This window comes from Aspergillus aculeatinus (assembly GCF_003184765.1).
Source record: "Aspergillus aculeatinus CBS 121060 unplaced genomic scaffold BO66scaffold_6, whole genome shotgun sequence".
Taxonomy (NCBI): domain Eukaryota; kingdom Fungi; phylum Ascomycota; class Eurotiomycetes; order Eurotiales; family Aspergillaceae; genus Aspergillus; species Aspergillus aculeatinus.
In genome coordinates, this window is record NW_020291475.1 from 307809 (window position 1) to 328200 (window position 20392).

The 20392-nt window shown below is 50.1% G+C and overlaps 6 protein-coding genes across 6 annotated transcripts; 5 read left to right on the forward strand and 1 right to left on the reverse strand.

The window, feature by feature from the left end:
- Nucleotides 1–2834: 2834 nt before the first annotated feature.
- Nucleotides 2835–3625, forward strand: BO66DRAFT_468491 (haloacid dehalogenase, type II; the record flags this gene model as incomplete). The annotated part of the gene is made up of 2 exons (XM_025652658.1): nt 2835–3003; nt 3067–3625. The coding sequence occupies exons 1-2, from the start codon at nt 2840–2842 to the stop codon at nt 3623–3625; spliced, it is 723 nt and encodes a 240-aa protein (XP_025507445.1). The 5' UTR covers nt 2835–2839.
- Nucleotides 3626–3979: 354 nt separating this feature from the next.
- On the forward strand, nt 3980–5465 carry BO66DRAFT_201382 (uncharacterized protein). Its single transcript, XM_025642525.1, has 3 exons — nt 3980–4115; nt 4170–5054; nt 5109–5465. The coding sequence occupies exons 1-3, from the start codon at nt 4104–4106 to the stop codon at nt 5208–5210; spliced, it is 999 nt and encodes a 332-aa protein (XP_025507446.1). The 5' UTR covers nt 3980–4103; the 3' UTR covers nt 5211–5465.
- A 5739-nt stretch (nt 5466–11204) lies between these two features.
- rasB (Ras small monomeric GTPase RasB) lies at nt 11205–11986 on the forward strand (the record flags this gene model as incomplete). The annotated part of the gene is made up of 2 exons (XM_025643449.1): nt 11205–11282; nt 11348–11986. 2 exons carry the CDS (start codon nt 11205–11207, stop codon nt 11984–11986), a joined length of 717 nt encoding a protein of 238 aa, XP_025507447.1.
- A 1832-nt stretch (nt 11987–13818) lies between these two features.
- BO66DRAFT_201460 (uncharacterized protein) lies at nt 13819–14321 on the forward strand. The gene has a single exon (XM_025642526.1). The coding sequence runs from the start codon at nt 13923–13925 to the stop codon at nt 14220–14222; it is 300 nt and encodes a 99-aa protein (XP_025507448.1). The 5' UTR covers nt 13819–13922; the 3' UTR covers nt 14223–14321.
- A 1477-nt stretch (nt 14322–15798) lies between these two features.
- BO66DRAFT_435109 (putative GPI anchored protein) lies at nt 15799–17017 on the reverse strand (the record flags this gene model as incomplete). Its single annotated transcript, XM_025650826.1, has 3 exons — nt 15799–16645; nt 16714–16796; nt 16853–17017. 3 exons carry the CDS (start codon nt 17015–17017, stop codon nt 15799–15801), a joined length of 1095 nt encoding a protein of 364 aa, XP_025507449.1.
- A 1790-nt stretch (nt 17018–18807) lies between these two features.
- On the forward strand, nt 18808–20190 carry BO66DRAFT_408562 (MOSC domain protein; the record flags this gene model as incomplete). The annotated part of the gene is made up of 2 exons (XM_025649126.1): nt 18808–18822; nt 18979–20190. 2 exons carry the CDS (start codon nt 18808–18810, stop codon nt 20188–20190), a joined length of 1227 nt encoding a protein of 408 aa, XP_025507450.1.
- Nucleotides 20191–20392: the final 202 nt, after the last annotated feature.

Consider the following 20392-nt stretch of genomic DNA (forward strand, 5'->3'; position numbering starts at 1 on the left):
TACGTAGAATCTGAAACGCTGTGACAACCTAACTTTGTTATGCTAGTAACTTAATCAGCTCTGTTGATTCAGCCAGTGGGGAATAATAAAAGGAGGCGGCGGAGGAAGCAGAAGATGAAAAAGAGGAGAGAGAACGACGGCGCGCGTGCCGGAGGTGGGAGGGGGAGAGGAGGGGAGAGAGGAGAGAGGGAGGGAAAAGGAGGTCAACCATCTTGCCTGTCCATTTAGGCGGAAGATCGTCACTGTCTGTTTTCCATAATCCAAAAGAGAGGGACAAGAATCACCTAGTTTCATATATCATGAAAAATGGATGAACAAAATGGAGTCCACGAACAAAGAAAACCAACCGTGTTTATCCACGAGCCATTAAGTCACTAATACAGTAGCGAAGGCTGCAGGTGCTGTAGTTAGTTAAGAGAGATTCGAGACGCAAAGTGCTAAGCACCGGTTGTGACGGGGGTTCGTGTCAAGCGCTAGGCAGTTAGTTAGTCGTGGTCCGTGGAGCTAGATACACTAACTAGTTACTCCGTACTATAGTTAGTTAGTCAAGTTAGTCCGGGACCCGCTGTTTTGAGACAATTCGCCTTTTGGCACTCTGGGTATTGAGTGTGTATCCTTCCCGAGCATCATAACTTTATGATGATTGTATTCCAGCCCTTCTTCGTTGTTGGCCAGGTTGAGCAAGCTATTTTCATCTTGACCCGGTCAGGGTAGGTGAACAATGGTAGTCCGTTTGCGCATAGCGTTCTGAAGGCTTACCAGATGTCAACGTGCAAGAGAGCAAGCAGCGTTGTCGTTCGCCTCTCAGTAATCTCTACAGTGGTGACTTAGTAAGTCATCATCGGAAACGCTCTCAATATTGCGTCTACCCTCGAGTTGATCATCGAAAATCCGTGGCCCGTGTTGTAGACGCCATTATTGAACTGGTCAAGTCCGGTATCCCTCTGACTAGCCCTATGAGTCGATATGAGGGAGCCCAGCCTACAAATAGACTCGCGCAATATTCTAGGAGGTGGATAGATCAACGTACGCTGGTGGACCGTCGAGCGCGCTTCGATGAGCATTATGCTGGTGTAGCGTGCCTCGTGCTTTTCAATTGATGTCGGAGTTGGAAATATCCTGGAGGATCGAGCAAGGTCTGAGGGGGAAAACGAGCATAGAAAACCAGCCGGGAAGGATCCTTGGATGTTGGGTCGGCCCAGCTCGAGCTCCCCACCCCTTTTTTTTCGCCGTTCCCTGGTTCAGGAATAGACACCAGAGGCGACGGACGGGCCGGCGCTCAACTTTTGAGAAGTGACCCCATTCCGGAAATTAGAGGCGGAGCAGCGACAAGCCCTTGCTTAGCCTTGGTGGTCGAATCGCCGGTGTAGTTCTTCCTTTGACTGCTCGTATGCGCTTGAAAATGGGCTGAGTTTTACGAATCTGTCAGGCAGCACAAATCTCGGACCTGCGGGTCGATATTAATATCATAGTGAATTATGACCTTGGCGGGCAATTGGGGGACGGGAGTTTTCGCAGGGCCTTTCAAGGTGGAAGTTTCCCGTTAAGCAATGCGTCCGTTCGCATTCGATCGTCATCGAAGGGCTATGATGATGTGCACTAGGCAGGTTGTGGAATTAGAGAACTTGCTTATAGCATAACTATCGGCCGTCAGTCAGCCTGGAGCTTGAAATAGATGAACGTGGAGAATAAGTAGTCTGTCGCAGACTCGCAGCTACATAGTAACTTAGGTACGGTACGTACTCCGTACTGTACCATAAATCATCCAGACTGGCTTTATCCTTGGCGACCCACGCGGCAAAACGACTAGCTTTTGCGCCTGCCGGACGCCGGCTCAGGGGCAAAAGCGCGCGACTTGGAACTGACAGGTCAACCGTGCACGGAAAGAAGTGTCTCGGATGCTGAGGGTTGTCAGTCAGCATTGAAATAACTGCCCACCCACAGCAATGCTGACCTCGATGCTGTCGAAGGAAAGAGAGGGCATTTACGGAGTAGATATCGGGTAGGTAGGCAAGATACAGCAGTACCTAGTACCTAGTAAGTTACCTAGCATTTTCAAACCTTTCTCCCTGGATTTATCAATTGGTTAGGACAATGCAGAAAGAATGAAAGAAGAGACAGCCGCAAGAAAGAAACACAGTACCTACTATGTACAGTACGTTTGCTTGGAGACCCCAGGGGGATGTCTGGGTCGAACACTGCAACGCACTGGGATTGCGCCGTTGAACGCGGCGATCATTGGGTTGCAGCTGCGGCTGTCACAATGACCAAATAGAAGATGACTAATGCAGGGAGCCAGCCCTTCTCCTCCCCTCTCTTTCTTCACTTGACCATGCAATAATAACTACCTCATTTTAAAGCTTGGAAAGCCTTCCCGACCGACCTTCGACCTAAATGCAGAAGGTCTTAGTACGCTAATGATGAGATGTGATGGCCCTCGCATGATTATCATTCTAGTCCATCAAACGAGATTGATCTTATTGCCCCCTTGGTGAGATTCCTATTTGACCCGATGTTTCTATGGGAGTATGGAGCGACTACCTACCTATGGAGTACGGAGTACTAATCAACTCAATGCAGGTCATTGGTCATTACTCATTACGTATAACTGCAGTAGTAAGTTAAAGTTAGCTATGGACTCTAACCAGCTTACCCCGCCACGTCTTATCCTCGGCTCGACAACCACGATCTGGGACGTCGATAAATTGCGCTATCAGGCTCGCTCTCATTAATTGCACGCGGACTGAGTAGCTTCAGATAACACTAGACTGAGCACAGAAAGTGAGGTGAGAAACAGATATTTGAAAGCTCATCGCTACGGGAACCCATTCACGCTCTGATGGCGAACACATCAATTCTCAAAGTGCTGTTTTTCGATGTCTTTGGAACGGTTGTAGAATGGCGTCATTGTGTCGCCAACTCTCTGAGGGAAGCTGCTGAGTGCGCATTGCGAGACCCCAGGAAAACACTCTCGTCCGCTCTGCGTGCCCGCGCGACGGCCATGTCCTCCAACGACTGGCGGGATTTGGTGGAAGAATAGAGGGCATCCTACGGCTGATTCACAAGAACCTTTGACCCAACCCAAGCTTTTGTCTCCGTTGATGAACACCATTTCCACTCCATCCAGAAGCTGCTCCACGAGCAGAACTTAAAAGGACTGTTCACCGAGGATGAACTATGGGAGCTTGTTCTTACCTGGCACCGACTCGAGCCGTGGCCTGATTCAGTCAATGGCCTTGAATTGCTCAACCGCCGTTTCCGGACCTGCACTTTGTCCAATGGCAATGTCTCTCTCTTGAAGGACCTCCAACGCCATGGATCTCTGCCCTTCACGGATATTGTCAGTGCTCAACACTTTGGGGCATATAAGCCGTCGCCACAGGTGTACACTGGCGCAGCAAAGCGCTTTGGACTGGATCCCCGCAATTGTGCAATGGTGGCTGCACACCTTTATGATCTGAAAGCCGCCAAAGCCCTAGGATTTGTGACCATTTATGTGGAACGAAATGAGGAGAGTCTCACTCCTCAAGAGATTGCTCAAGCCAAAGAGCAGTATGTGGACGAGTGGGTCGATGGTGCCACGGATGGATTGATTGAGGTCGCCCGGCGCCTAGGCATTTTCTGAAGAACCCTGACATAGCGACTACATGTCAATAGACCTGAAGGTGGGCTTTTCTTGGTCTTCGTGCTCCAGAGTTGTAGGAAGAAAAACTATATACGATACGGCCCCACAGGCTCGGTCGGCTTTAACCTGGACTCAGTGTATCATGATACCTCTGGCATCGCAAGCACTCAATGTTTACACATCTCATCAATATACCCACAAACGCAAGGCCATCGCTTCGCAAGTCTGACTGCATGCTGTAGCATTGATTCTCAACCAGTCAAGTAGCTCTTGGTCTATCAGCGCAGGCCTAGTCATGTAATTCATGCGGGTTGCAGGAATGACAACATCGCGTCGATTTGTCAGCGGTCAGCACAGGTTCGTAATCAGTCCCCCAGTCTTCGAGCAGCCAGGCTATTTAGTTTCAAGATGACCGGACGGTTCTGATGCAGTGATCGTGATGGTCGATTGCAGTCTTTGACAATTCGGTGTCATCACAATGTCTGAGCAGGTATGGATGTTTGCATTACCTGTTGTTGATTAGCGATCATTATTGACTTCTTAGAAATCTGTCGTACACTCTCATGCCGATGCGGACGGCCACTTCAGGCGCAAACCAGCTGCGTTTCGCTCCTCTATCTCGCGTGATCCTAACGCAGAATTTCCGGCGCAGAAGGATCGTTATGTGTTATACATCAACTTTGGGTGTCCATGGGCACATCGGACTAATTTAGTCCGGTCACTCAAAGGTCTAGATGATATAGTCCAGCTAGTTGTTCTCGATCCCGAGTTGGGACCGGACGGTTGGTTCTTCTCTGGTAGATATGGGTCTGCGCCAGTGGATCCTTTGTATGGCTTCGAGAGGTTGAGCCAATTTTACTTCAAGGCAGATCCCAATTATGAAGGCCGATACACAGTCCCAATGCTATGGGACAAGAAAAAAGAGACAATTGTCAACAATGAGAGTGGCGAGATTATCCGCATGTTTTATTCCGAGTTCGACGACCTACTTCCCCATGAGCTGCGAGAGACCCACCGGCTTGGTGGAAAGTTCTACCCGCCACACTTGAGAGCTGAGATCGATGCGATGAACTCATGGGTTTATGACAAAATCAATAACGGAGTGTACAAAACTGGATTTGCCACGACACAGGAGGCTTATCTAGACAACCTATACCCGCTTTTCGAAGCACTAGATCGGATTGAAGACCATCTGGCCCAGCCAGGACATCAACCATATCTTTTCGGGAAAGAGATCACGGAAGCAGACATCCGATTGTATCCGACCATTGCTCGATTCGATGTGGCTTACTATTTGATCTTTCGGTGCAATCTCAAGATGATCAGACATGACTACCCGTTGATTGACCGCTGGTATCGGGGGTTGTATTATGATGAGACCTCACGTACCCAAGGCGGAGCATTCAAGAAGACTACGTTCTTCGAAATTGTGAGTCGGGCATTGATACATCAAACTAGGACTATCACTAATGTCATCCGATAGTATAAGTTCGGGTACCTGAAGTCTTTAGGGAAGCGATTGGGCAGCCTACAGACGATCATTCCGGCAGGCCCGGCTCCAGACATCCTGCCTGCGAGCCTATAATGTATGAGGGGCGGCATGCATGGCGCGGAGACTAATCAGTGCTAGATGGGGCGATCTGGCGATCTCCATGTGACTAACGCACTCTTATCCCATGCATACCTTCCCATGAAAGGGTGTATATTTCTAAGAGACCCCACTTGCAGTACTGTTTCACAGCTATAGAGGCCCTGACATGCTATCCTAAGCCAACGCCATTGTCACGGAGATAGGGTAGTAATTCACCTTTTCATGATCTCGATGCAGGGATAATAGGTTGCGAGGATCGTCGTGCCTCCTCTCCTAGTTGAGCCGGGTGATCTCCGGAGCTCGGGCTGCAAACAGGGTTCACGCTGGCTGAAAGGTCGGTTCAGGTCGAATATATTAGAAGTTAGACAGAGTCAGTTGGCAGTGTTCGAGCACTCCTGGCTAGTAGATCGCAGTGTGTTTCACCAGTTCCAACGACAGAGTGTTCCAGCTCGATACAATATACCAAGACGCAATTGTCCAGATAACGGACTAGCTTACCAGAAATGTCCCAACCACGCGAGAAACAAGGGTTCACAGTCGTATCTAACAGTTTCAGAGTCATGGATTGGACTTTGCTCGAACAGAAAACTCATTGGATTTTGTTTTCATTGGATGTCCAGTTCCGATGGCGGCCAGGCATCCGAGAAGCCATGGAACTTAACTGAAACGCACGTGAGGTCGGTGCACTGGTTGGGTGCCTCGAGTGCATCGGGTACATCCAGGGGGCAATTAGGTAAATAAGTACTAGGTAGTGATTAACGTAGGTACGTAGCATAAGGCAGGTGGAACGGGAAAGATCCACGATCTTCTTCTTTATACTGTACTCATACTAAACTCTACTCTCCTCATTATTCCATCCAGCGTCATCTCATCTCATGCTGCAAGCCAGGTTAATATACGACCGGACAGCCAAGGATCAATTGCTGTCGCTGTATCCATGGGAGACTTGGCATTCTAGGTATCTCCACCACCACCACCTCCTCCTCCTTACCCCTTCTCCTCTCCCCTAATGCCATCATAGAAAGTAACTATTACCGCGCTTTTTGGTTGTATCTTTTATGTTGACTATCCACGTCATGTCTAATTTGCTTTCGTCACTTTTACGAGATCTGCTGTTACCATACAGAGTGTAACGGAGTGGTAACAACTCGTAACAACTCGTAACGACTGGTAACCAACTGTCAAGGTGCACGGGGAATGGCCATGTGCTCGAGTGGGCAGGGGTGGTTGCCGCAAGTCAGCGACCGTCCCATAGCGGTGGGACGCCGGCCCCTGATCTCGTTCTCCGTATCCATGATGGTTTTTATCCACCCACGGTGCATATGAATGTGTAGTACTCGGTAGGGTGCCTTGAGAACGTAAAAGTGGAACTGGATTAGATAATTTGAGATCTGCCGGTTTTATCACAACCCATGATTGGCATTCGTGGAAGAGCTTCAGATCATGCCTATAGAGGAAGCGGTAAAGGTAAATGAAGGCGGTCATAAAAAGTTGCCACTGGCCCACATTTACGTTCTCAAGGCACCCGGGCATAGTATGTTCCTAACTTCCTTAGCTGCATATCTATCAAAGTACAATAGTCAGTATGAAAAGACGATGACCTATGTCTAGGGTCTGTAACTTATAACTAGGTACATGTAGTTAGTTATCACAAGCCGGCCTATTTAGGCACCCTAACGATGACACGATGGTTGATGATTGATGCAGCATGATTTATCATGGCTGGTGATCATGGATGACCATGGTAGCTGCCTATTGAGAACTAGTGCTCTCGAAATCTGCTGTTGAAGAGGACCGAGTCAGTTAAATTGGGAAAGGACACATACTCACCTGGCAGATTACCAACGACGTATCGACAGTAATGAGTAAAGTGATCTAACTGATTCGGGATTACGGACCGCTGCGGTGCAGTCTCCGAGAGCTAGTAGCATTCCACGTGGGATGAAAGCCGGGGCTGGGAAATTAGATAGGCGGAAGAGCTGTGGTGAACCTCGCCAGGAAACGCCGCTGTATGCTGGTTCATATTAAGAATAAATTTGACTGTTATTCTGGTTCACCATTGGCAAGAGCCCAGGCTAATTGCTTGCTTGATAAGCATTGGGTGGAAGGAAGGAACTCTTTCTGCCAATCGTGTGTTCACTCAACCAACGCTGCTTGTCGGCCTAATTAGCCGCCGATCCAAATCCTAGGCTCATCTGTCTCCCCTTTTGAACATTCATCCTCCATTCCAGCAGAGTTGCCAATCAATCAGTCAGTCAATCAGTCAGACAGACTGGCTGGGTTACTGGAACTGGAACAAGAACCTCCCGTGCTCACACTATGGCTCGGCCCGACATCTGTTTCTCTGTTCCGGCTGCGCCTCAAGTTCTCGCCGGTACGTGGAATCCCTGCTAGGAGTCGATTCATAGATAGTAGCAGGAGACGCGGTAAACTGATGTAATAAAAGCCGAGTGCCTTCCAGAAGCAATTCAATGATTTTTCTGGAAGCTCATCAGGTTGGAGTACCTTCCGTGTACCGAGAACCGATGTGATAATAGGGGTTAATTGGGATCCACCGGGCTGCTTAGCTATCACGGATTATCCTTTTCCACGGGAGGCCCAAACTAGACTGGACTGGCAGAGGGTTCGCCAACTTCGCCTAGACGTCATATACTTAGGAAAACTGCTGCTGAGCTTCGGTTCTCCTCAGCACTCAGGAGATAGGCAAAGGGAAGTGTGTAGATACATATGGTATGGCAGCAGCAGCAGCAGCGGCAGGATGAGAAATGGGACGGTATCTTGTTACACTCTATCTAGTTTCCTTTCTTGCCCTCACCTCCTCATCGTTTCATGTCGCTTTTGTTACCAGAGAAAATTCTGACATGGAGTGCGACTTTCTTGGAGGTGGGATGATCCTGGGACCGGGAAAGTTACGCTTTGGGAATCCCGATAATCAGGAAGATGGGCTTTAGTCTCCTTCTACGGGGCCGCGGAATATTCTACCCTTCTCCCCGTAGCACTTGTGTGGAACAACGATTTCTAAGGACATCACCAACAGTGAAAATCTCCCTGCTGCGCGGGACGGATGGGTCCTCGCCTGTTTTGCATCGTTTGGTCCAGACGATAGCCCATAATTGCTGTATACTTGAAGGCATCCATCCGAACCTGAGACACATCCCGAATCTCTTGCTTGCCACCAGGTCAATTGACCCTGCGCGATCTAGAGTGTGTGACAAAACGTCCTGAAGCACGGGTGATACCACATCAGACTTGAGGCAAGACACATGAGTCTGGTATGCGATTCCTGACCGACCGGGTGTAGTCTAATACCACCGATACCACGTCTTTTCTCTGTGTGTGGGGAGCAGCCATGAAGGTACTAGTGCCGTTGAGCACCCACTTCGTGTCTACCCGAAACCATCCTGAAGAATACTTACTGACTGCATGGCTCATACATTCATGCATACTGGGTACTGGGAAGGCTTGCAATGCGCTTAGAAAACAAAGGAATCGCGGTGGGGGTAGGAGTTAACACATGGAAGCAATGTTCAGATCATTGGCGCAGGCACCGACGGGAGTATCAATCGGTCAAAGCATACGATGGGTTGGAACCTTGGAACTCTGTAGGGAAGCCTCAGGTTGTCTGTTAGGCCTGTTTCAGGAAAGGAAAGATTCTTAGCAACCGGATTGAGTTCAAACATGCTCGTGGTCTAAGTGCGAGCCAAGAGTAAAGTCTTGAATCTCGAGTCTATCATGGCTGAGTAAGTGAATGCTGTTGTAGCTGGTTTGTTTCCATTTCTCAGCTCAAATGTGTAACAAGAGCCAAGGGGATGCTTGGATTTGAGGCAATAAGAAACTTACATAACTTAGAATATTCCATGAGAGTGTGATTGAAGCGCAGAGTTGGCGTCTAGCGATTGTACTATGGCTATGTTATGAGAGTAAGAGTTCTCTCGATAGCTACTACATAGGTTAATACAGTCAACAATCCTTTCATAAGAGACGGATTATTAGAGGGATATTGTATGGTAATGGCAAGCCGAAAGTGGCTGCATGCAGACTGCTGACTGCTAGCAGAGGATTGTATTGTACTGTAATGTACTACACTCCGTGGTCAAGTCACCTTGCACAGTTTCTCTTCTTCCCCGGGGCCTTTCACTACTAGGTATGATAAGTTACCTGCCTGATAAAGTAACTGTACAGTATGTACGGAGTACATAGGTAGGCAATTGGCACACTTTTCACTACTCAATACTTACTTAACTTATGTTACATAGTCAGTACTCCGTAGTCACGACGCCACATCCGACTTCTGTTTGCTTAACCTCCCACATTTCCATCTCTCCTCTTTTCCCTCTCGTATCTTTTCCCTTCCTAAACCATATTGCCCTCCACCACCCCCCTCTCCCCTTCTCCCCCTACGCTCCCCTCCCCTTCCCCTAGGGACTCGTCGTTTTAAAGCTAGTGCACCACAGCTTGCACCGAAGTCATCAACCAATCTTAAACAGACTAAACCGCGGCTGTTGTTCTCCGGCGACAGGGATCACGGTCTCCGCTGCTTCATTTTTATCAACCAATATTTCTCCTCTGTTAACCTCGCCTCTTTGCTTTCTCTACTTTCTCTCGCGCTTTCTCTGTCCCTCTCTTTCTCTTGTCAGCTTGAATTTGTTTTCTTTTCAGCCATTCCTTCCTAACCCTACCTCCCGATTAGTCTACCTTTAGTCACATCTTTCGGTCGTCTCTAGTTACCTCCCTCTCACCCCATCTCTCACCCCATCTCTCACCCTCTCTCTCTCCCTCCCTCTCTCTCCCTCCCTCTTTTCTCCCACTTACTTCTAATCATCCCTCTCTACCTCATTGCTCCCTGTCTTCTCAGCTCTCCTGCTACCCTGCCCCCCCCGCCCCCCATCTCTCCAGTATTAAACCAGGGAAGGTCTTGGATCGAGACAGAGATCTATAGGTTAACCCCTCCCTCTGACACTTCTCCGACTGGCCAAGCCTTTCTTGCTTCTTGGTCCTGCGCATATACCCCTCTCTCCCTTCCCGCCAACTCAATTCAGAAAGTCGTTCGTTCTACCTTAAGCTCATCTACACAGGCTGACTTCTCTGCCAATTAATCCCTTGCTGACAATTTTTCACTGCAATCTCGCCCCTCTTCTCACGTGGTTAGCATTCATTGTGAAGCACCCATAATCTCGAACTTCATCGTCATCTTTTTTTTTGTCTCGCAACTTGTGCGAACTTCAGTGATTCCTCCTTAATTTGATTATTCCCGCTCCTCCTCCTCCTCCTCCTCTTCTGGGGAATTTCTCCCCTCTCCCCCTACTCTCCCGCAATCGCTTTCCCATTCCCCCCCGGTTCACGCGGAGTTACGGGTCAGCCAATCGATCAAACTCCGCCCGCTTGATTGTACCCTTCTGCAACTGTGGGTGGCCGCTTACTTGAGATTCCTCGAGTCAACTCGGAACTTCTCGTCGAACTTCAACCTCAGTCTCCTTGATTCACACCCGCTTCTCAGACGCCCACATCACCACCTTCTCGGGGGTCGCCAACGCAACTTTACCAGCAATACGTCTTTATCGCACTGCTACTCAAAACCTGTTTCCATCACCATATCAATTGATCCAGGTATGCCTCATTTAGTATTTTTACTCTCATAATTTCTTTGCTCTTCCCGAAGTCTTGCCGTGGACACTTGTTGTTCGTCTCATTTCCGGGGTGGGTATGCGAGCTTGGGCAGCGGTCTAAGAGCTTTGGTTTTGAGTGGCTAATCGCACTACCCAATTAGTTCTTCGGACCCCCATCGTTTCGCAACGCTCCGTTTCCGCGTCTGTGCTCGCCGTGGAGCCCGCATACATCTCTCTCGCCTTCGCCTTTTCATTTCTCCCTCATTCTCTCTACACTCGGCAGTTCTACCAGAATACCGCTTTCTGGCTTCTTCGCCTTACGCCAGGTGTCTTGAAAAAAGTGATCATACTGCTTGGCCACGAAACAGATACTTAACTCATCATGTCGGGAAAAATGACACTTTACAAGCTGGTGGTGCTCGGAGACGGTGGTGTAGGGAAAACGGCTCTCACAATCCAGGTTAGCTGCTACCATAAATGTCTGCGCTCAACCTCGGCCAACTGACCCCCTTTCTTTCGCTCTAGTTGTGCTTGAATCACTTTGTTGAAACCTACGATCCGACCATCGAAGATTCCTACCGAAAACAAGTGGTCATTGACCAGCAATCATGCATGTTGGAGGTGTTGGACACCGCCGGCCAGGAAGAGTACACAGCACTGAGGGATCAGTGGATTCGCGACGGAGAGGGATTCGTACTTGTCTACAGCATCACTTCGCGAGCTTCCTTTTCCCGCATACAGAAGTTCTATAATCAGATCAAGATGGTGAAAGAATCGGCCAACTCCGGATCGCCCTCAGGTGCTAGCTACTTGGGCTCGCCCATACACACCCCTTCTGGCCCTTCGCTCCCTGTGCCTGTCATGTTGGTCGGCAACAAGAGCGACAAAGCTGTCGAGCGCGCGGTTTCAGCACAGGAAGGACAGGCTCTCGCCAAAGACCTCGGGTGCGAATTTGTCGAAGCCTCCGCCAAAAATTGCATCAATGTGGAAAAGGCATTCTACGACGTCGTGCGCATGCTCCGTCAGCAACGTCAGCAGCAGGGCCGCTCGCAAGACCGGCGGCCGACAGGAGGAGCCCGTGATCCTGGCCCCGAATATCCTCGGTCATTCCGACCTGACCGCAATGGCAGTCATCGACGTCCATTCAAGTGCACAATCCTATGATCTTGGCAATATATAAACATGCAGCCGCCTGGCTCTATTTCGGACCGTTCAATACTGGTCTAGACCCTGCAAGGAAGCGCAAGACACAATTGCCGAGATTCAGGAAATGGGCCGGTGGCAGGGCTCAAAACCTTCCGCATATGTGACTTTTCTTACGAAAACCCGTTCAACCCAACTCACGACATCTATCTATTATCGTACCCTTACTCATATTGGCTGCTTGACGCTTCGCCGATCTTTACGGCCTATATGAGAGTGCAGCCTGCAAATCATTTCCGTTTGCTGTGTTATGCTGTATTGAAAGCACTTTTTTTTTTGCTACCATGGGTGCACTTTGTTCCACCAATGCAGGCAGAGCATCAGGCTATGCTTGATGCATGAATTGCGATTATCTATTCTCTGTGTTGTACGCGGGTGATCATTTCTTGGATTCTACCGCAGGGTGTTTTGACTACAGCAGGGTGTTGTGGTTCAAAGGGTTGCGGATCTAGGAGCTCCCAGTACCAAAGAAAGTATCGCACCTCATGTGCCCTCTTTCTTGTCTGTTATCTGCGCTCTTTCGCAATAATCTGCGTGTGGTTCTCATTCTTCCTGTTCTATTCTTATCTTGTTATTTCTATCGCTATTGTGGTTCGATGCCCGTTGGCCCCGCCCCAACCTGGATATGAATTCTGCTTTCAACCCTGCTTCACCATGGTGCAAGGCAACAGCATGAAAGCAACCGACAACCTTACAAATGGATGACAGCCACATCAGGGTGGTAGAGTGTGATGGGCGCAATGGAGATTATTGGTGGACATGGGATTTCAATGAATGGTTCGCTTGGAAGCCAGCAACGATATGGCAGTCGACCGTTTAGCAGGCATTGCGATATGATACCCTACGGCTGAACTCTTATGAGTTGTGCTTTGTTCTGTTCCCTTTACTTTATATCCTTCCCCCCCCCCCCCCCCCCCCCCCCCCCCCCCTTCTCCTCTATTTTTCTCCTTTCTGTTCTAAACCCATTGATTTTGCTGTGCTCATGTTGACGCATCTGTACCCCCACCAAAAGACCAAAAGACCAAAAGAAGACCCAATAAATTAAATGATAGAATGCAATGTGGAAATGACGCTATGCTCTTCACGAGGTGTCCCTGATCATCTGAGGCCAGGGACGTTATCTCCTCCCACAGCTTTCTACTGTCTATCTACATACTATATTTTGGATCTACTCAGTCTCTTTCTCTAGTGCGCGTGCAAATCTAGTGGTTTTGCCTCACAACGCTGATCTTTTAGATCATGCAAGCAAGCAAGCAAGCAAGCAGACAATCACGTTCTTCACTCTACTTACGCAGGAACGAGTTCATCTGATCTCTCTTCAAGGTCCCGGGCGCTTCCGATGGCGTCATGCAGCACAGCTGCAAGTGACATGCTAGCCGTACCAGGGTCAGTGGTCCGGCCATTATAGTATGAACAATAATTAAGGTAATCCGAGGATCTTGCCTAGTGGGGCCGATTTGGCTACAGCCCATCGACACTACCGGGTAAGTTAATTACAAGATGGGGAGATCTCAACAAATGACAACTGCATCCATCACCACCAAATGAGCAATGGCAACTTATGCTCTGGAGTATGATTGACGGGGGAGAAAACGCAACTCCCCTACCCCGTTGTGGCAGACGGGGAGGATCTCTGGACAAGATCGTACTACCCATTCGGCCTGCAGCTCTCTGGGTACTGTACATCATCGATATCTTGCCTAAGTGCCCCCCCCCCCAATGCACGTCGCAATACTTGGCGGGCTCTGCGACATACGAGTAGCTATCTGCAGAAACTGTGGGGCTAAGGTAGGCTAGGTTTCAACACAATTTCGTTCTGAGGCAGTTACCCGCAGGGAGCGTTTTGCACCAGTTTGTCTAGGCGTTCTGCTTCTTACCGGTGAGAGGAGATGAGTTCATGCCAGTATCCTCTTCGCCTTGCGCTTTCGTCTCTTTTTTTTTTTTTTTTTTTTTTTTTTTTCTAGTTCGTCGTGTTATTTTGTCCGTGTGGCTAACTAAGGTCACTTTGTTAGCCCGATGCTCTGACTTAAACATTCTGGTCCTTAACGAAGGATTTTACCATGGAGATGTTTGGTTGGGATTGAAGTATCTGCCGATCCTACGCACCACCAGGTACTGCCCACATTTCCCTCGTCTGTTGAATATTTTAACAATAACAAAAAGTGGTGGTGGTGGTGGTGGTTTCCAGCACGGATAGCTGCAGTCTCTCCCAGTCCCTTTGCTTTTTCCTTGTCTTTGTGTGTTTGTGTGTGTAGAGGTAAGGGCGAGAGTACCTTAGTATCAGTAAGCCATCCAGGGAGAAATTGAATGAAACGCTTCAATCCAGGAAATTTTGGGCCAGTCCTTTCTTTTCTTTTCTTTTTTTTTCCCCCGCAGACTAGTTTTGCGGGAAATGTTAGACGATCAGAAGACCCAGGAGGCGCTCACGGAAGACTGCGTCGAACAACCGGAACTCTTGTAGGGGCGCGGATGAAGGGAGGAAAATCCCACCCATATCACAATTGGATGAGCACACAGGAGATTGTAGCATATATGCCCACTTGATCTTGATCAACGAGGTGGCATTGCTCGAGGCGAAGCACGACTTGAATGTAATGTAGGTCACTTGCATTACAGGCTGCCTACCCAGGCCCTTTTTTCACCCAATTCGTACACGACAGTGCTGAGCTACCACTTAACCTGAGTTACCGCTTGATGACGGTGGGGAGGAGCATGTCTAAAGTTTGCATATCTCTTCTCCCTTAGCGGTACTGGGGCACCGTATGGCAAAGTCTTGTCGCGGTCTAGCAATAAACAAAGCGGGGCCGGGGGGGTGTCAGTCGGCCACGCGGGAAGTGGTAGTGGGGATACCATCATGACGCAGGAATGGTGCTCAAAGGAACCCGATCATCTGGATGAGCTTTATATGGGCTACGAGGAGAGCGCTGGTGATGACGTGGAGTCGGGATGGGATCGAAGGACGGAGAATCAATTTGGTTTTCGACTTCTTTTCACTTTGAACAATTTAGGTCAATCGAATCAGTGGTCCGAGGAGCATGCCTCACACATCGACATTAAAATTATACACAAGATGAGAAGGGCTGATAGAAAAAAAAAGGGAGGTGGTAAAGACATGCAAAGCCCAAGCCCAGGGAAAACAGATAATATGGGTCATCGAAGTTAGGAAGGGGAAAAGAGAGAAAAAGAAAAAAGCGCAAGCCATCATAAAAGAATCAAACCAAGTTATATGGCAAGTCATGAGAGGGAGAAGAAAGAAAAAGAAAAAGAAAAAGATATTCACACAAATACACCAAAAAGATGTCAAAGTCAGGAAAGACACGCGAACAAAGGAGACCGTCCTTGCCAACATCCCCGCCCATTTACCAATCACTTCAGTCACGTACGGCGAGATCAGATCAGGCATCTCTCCCCTCCCACTGCAGTTGGCTGCCACCATCTTGCGTCGCCTTCCTTTTTTTTTCTTCTTCCTTCAAGGTAGAACAACAGAATTCACGTGGTTGATTGCAGCTGGAGGACGATAGGAGATACATCATCGGAAACAGCAGTAGTGATTTGGCATTGGAATGGATTAGATTTTGTTTTCTGCTCTCTTCATAGTCCGGGTATGGGCCCGGAGCGAAAGATAGGATGTTCCGAAAAGAAGAAGAGATGGGGGGAAGCTTTGGGGCTCCCTACAACCACTCCATCTGTTCGGTTTATCCCTTCTTACCCGGGTCATCTATACAACAAGAGCCGCCCCCCTTTTCAGCATTTCAGGTACAGTGAAAGGCAGCTTACAACAGGTAGGCGACGAGAGCGAAGACGGTGGCGAGACCGGCACCAGCGCCGACGGCAGCACGGGAAGCACCGCCAGTGAAGACGGGGGCGGAGGGGCTGGTGGCCGAGCCGGAGCTGGAGCCAGTGCCCTGGGCGGAAACACCCTCGGGGGAGGAGCCGGTGCTGGAGGAGGAAGAGGAGCTGGAGCTGGAGCTAGCGCTGGCCACGGGGCTGGCGGAGGCGGAGGGGATGGGCTTGGAGGAGGAAGGACGGCCGGAGGGGATCACGGGGCGGGTCGAGAAGATTCCGCTGGGGCCAGGGGTGGGCTTGACTCCCTGGGGGTGGGCTCCCGTGGCTCCGCTGGGAGAGGAAGCGCCAGCACCGGGGGATCCAGAGGATCCAGAGGATCCGGAGGAGCTGCCGGAGGAGCTGCCGGAGGAGCTGGAGCCTTCATTGGGGGAACCACCGGTAACGGCAGAAGCACCGCTGGGGGAGGTCTCAGAGCCGGAGCTGGGGGTGGAGCCAGTGTTGCCGGAGGAAGCACCGCTGGGAGAAGACTCAGAGCCGGTGCTAGAACCGGAGGAACCCGAGCCGGAGCTGGGAGTAGAACCAGTGTTGCCAGAGGAGGCACCGCTGGGGGAGGTCTCAGAACCAGTGGATCCGGGGGTCGAGCCGGAACCGGAGCTGGGGGTAGGCCCGGTGCCAACGGCATCAGCACCGCTAGGGGAGGCTTCGGAGCCGGAGCCAGAGCTAGGGGAGCCCGAGCCAGAGCCCGAGCCCGAGCCCGAGCCCGTGCTGGGAGTGGCACCAGTGCCAGTGACAACAGCAACACCGGTCTCAGTGGCAGGAGCAGCGGTGGCAGAGCTAGATCGTCCTTGTCAGTCAAAGCGATTCACTTGGTTCCCCGTTGAAGGCACACGAGAGAGACGTACCACTTGTCGCAGTGGGTCACAGTGGAGGTGACCAGAGGAGTGCTGTAGGTGTAGGCAGTGCCGGAGATGGTGACGGTGGAAGGCTTGTCCAGCAATTAGTCACATAGGCATCCAAGCAGGTTCACACATAAACACTCACCTGAGCAGCAGAGGGGTTACCCTGGCTGGCAGTACCGGGACCAGCAGCCAGAGAAGTGGCCTGAGGGCAGTAAGTGGCATACTCAGTCACAACAACGGTCTTGTACTCGGTCGCAATGGCACCGGCAGCCAGGGAGGCAACGACAGCAGCAGAAGAGACACGCATGATGAATGATTGACGGGTGATTTATGGATTTGGTGTGTTTGTGGTTGTGTGTGTAGAGGGCTCGAGATTGGCGGAGAATTGATTTGCGCTGAGTTTATATTGGTGTCAAAAAGAGTGACGAATTGACGGGATTGATCGACTGTGTCGAGATAAAGAACGTAATCGGCGCGGAGACCGGGATTGTAAAGGTGAAACAGCGAGTGCGTGGGGTGAGAGAGAGAAAGAGAGAAAGAGAGAAGAGAAAAGAGAGGGAGGAAGAGGTAGAAAAGAGGGCGGAGGAGGCGTAGAAAAAGGAGGCCAACGGATGATCACTCAGGGACTAGACTACAGCCGACTAGACTAACTACCTCATTTCCTGGACTGGTGGTTGACTAGTCATTTTTCTATGGGAGATTAAATGAAATCTCATCAACGCGGGCAATCCATGAGGGTTTAGTTGCTTTACTAGCCTGTTTCACCTCCAGCGGGGGCGGATCCGTAATATTTGCCAGGGCTCCACGCATGAAGGCGTTCTTCAGCTCGTGTGTGCCTGACTAGGGGAATCGAGTGCAGTGTTCGTGCAAAGAGACGGTGTGTCACTGTGTGTACTCCGTACTCCGTACTTTGATGGCAATAGTGGTTGGTGGTGGTAATAATGGTGATGGTAGTGCAGGACGCAAGGCACCAGGTAGGGCTTGGCTCGATCAGCTGGTCTCCAACTTGCTTAGTATATGTACTGTAGTTTAACCAACTAACTGACTCCGTACCAGAGGGGAAAACAAACAATTCCAACCCTCCGCCCGAGGCTAGACTTGGATTCGAGCTCCTCATTGCACTAGACTAGGGGTCTATTCTCATCTTTCCCCTCCCTCCCCTCCCCAGGGTCTTACTCTCAATCAGCCTAACTAGTCAGAAAGATTCTGTTTTTAGAGTCAACCAAGTATGTTGAGGAGACTCTGTGAGTGGGAGATGGTGTTCCTGAGAAGGAGGTGTTCCGTGGAAGTCATGGATGGACCGACCCATTCAATTGGGCGACTCCTGACCATCCTTGCCCACTTCAGAATGGCTCAGCCTGTGGTGTCTCGGGAAAGAACAAGGTTCAATTAATGGAGGGAAATAGTTTAATTTCTATGGCTCTGGCTCTGGCTCTGGCTCCCAATGCGAAAGTCGGATAGTATGGGAAAAAAGGAGACTTTATTATTGTCAACCAAGTCTCCGTACTGAGGAATAATTTGTAGTGAGCGTAGGGTTATTCTTCGCCCGCATTTGAGTGGGATACAGTCAGTCAACTGGCTGGCACCCACGGCACTGTCTCTCCCAATCGGTCCGGATAATATCTTGTCCGAAGCGGCTTGTCATCACCCGAATTTTATGATTCAGTATGCAAGACATTGTACCGCACTTGCAAGTCGCAACAGTTGACTTACTATGTACTCCGTCCTGCGTACTGTGCTGCACATTGCTTAGACCACCACTTCTTGCAACATGTCCGACCAGATACCATCACTGCCGATAAAACACTTTCTCTATCTTGTCTTGAACCTGAAACAGCCCCAACAACAACATATTTAACTTACCAAGTTACTGAGTAACTGATCAATGGAATCGATCGAGTCTTAGTCAGACTGATACATACCTAAGATAGCTAATCAGCACGTGCAATAGATGCTCGTTTCCGTATCAGTTGGCCCCCAACAACATGACGCCCGTATCCTGTTTCAATGTCCAAGGGAGGGAGGCTCCAACTTGATTTGAAGTATCATTGATAGAAACAGCAACAACTACGCTGCATACCCAGCCATCTCGCAGCCATGCATATCAGCCAGGTATGTCTGTTCTCTGACTTCTCCAAGTGAGTTCTACATCATCTTCACCTGACTTTCGTTCGCGAGATGAAGGGTTCCAAGCTTCCGAGAGATGGGCTGGAACCCTTCGCTTTACGTGATCAGAAATACATGAAGACTAACTCATCGTCTATCTAGCTATACACTTACCCTATCAAGTCGATTCGTGGGACGGCCCTCTCGTCCGCTACCGTCACCCGAACAGGCTTTCTCTACGATCGACGGTTCATGCTCCTGAAGGTCCTTGACGATGGCACCTTGAAGAACATGCATGTTCCACACTTTCCAGAAATGTCCCTTTTCCAAGCCGAGATTGTCCTCCCTAGCGAGGGTGGTACGGAACCAGGACAGATTATAGTGACCTTTCGGCCAGCTGCGAGCGAGACCCTCAGCGATGATAATGGCACCAAATCAACCCGCATCCTCCACCTCCCCCTTTGTCCTGACACGCGGCAATTGGAAGAGCTGGCCATCGTGATGCATCAGAGCCCCACGAAGGGATATAATATGGGGGCGCAGTATAATGATTGGTTCAGCGAGTGGTTCGGATACCCCGTTGTGCTGGCCTACCTGGGACCACATTCGAGGCGGGTTCTCGGGAGTTTCGAGCCCTCAAAAAGTGCAGCGCATGCGGGGGTGATCAAGCAAGAAACCACAGGAAAGCCAAAAGGAAAGAAAAATGATGCGGGCATGCTTACTGCGGGGACAGTGGTTGGGATCGCTGGGATGACCCTTTTGTTCAATCTACTAGTGGGCTTGAGTACGACGGGCGCACAGAAAGCACTGTCGATGTCCAGCGCGGCAGCGGTGATCGTGTTGCTAGTGGTTATGCTTGGGGGAAAGGCTATCTATGATCGAGTCAGTACAAGAGGGGAAGGAGAGGAACGCATCACATTCGCGGATACGGCCCCGTATCTGCTAGTGTCGGCGACATCGGTGGACAACGTGTCGGAGCGGCTGGGAGGGGGCCTGGACATGGATGTCACCAAGTTCCGCCCAAACATTGTTGTGGCTGGCGCGAAAGAGGCCTTCGAGGAAGACTTCTGGGCGGAGGTGGTTATTGGGTCTGGCAAAGAAGGAAAAGCGCGGCTGCTGCTGACAGCCAACTGCGTTCGGTGTCAGAGTCTGAATGTCGACTATGCGACGGGCGCGATGGCACAGGGGGAGATGGGCAATGTGTTGAAGAAATTGATGAAAGACCGTAGGGTCGACAAAGGGGCGAAATTTAGCCCAGTCTTCGGTCGGTATGTCTTTCTCGACGGTGAGTCGGAGGGTCAGACAGTGCAGGTGGGTGATGAGGTGGTTGTCACTCGACGCATGGATGAACGAATGGTGTACGGTGAGTACTGACTGCAGAGCACAATGACTTGTGATACGAACTCGACGGTGACTGGCATGACTGACTGAATGACTTGCATAGACTGGCCCGGGTTGACCAATTGAAATCTAGGGGGTTGGGCACGAGATACGAGAGGGAGCATACTGTAAGGGAGGAGGATGTGGGACAAAGACCCTAGTCAACAAGTCAACAACAATGCACCGCGGAAAGATC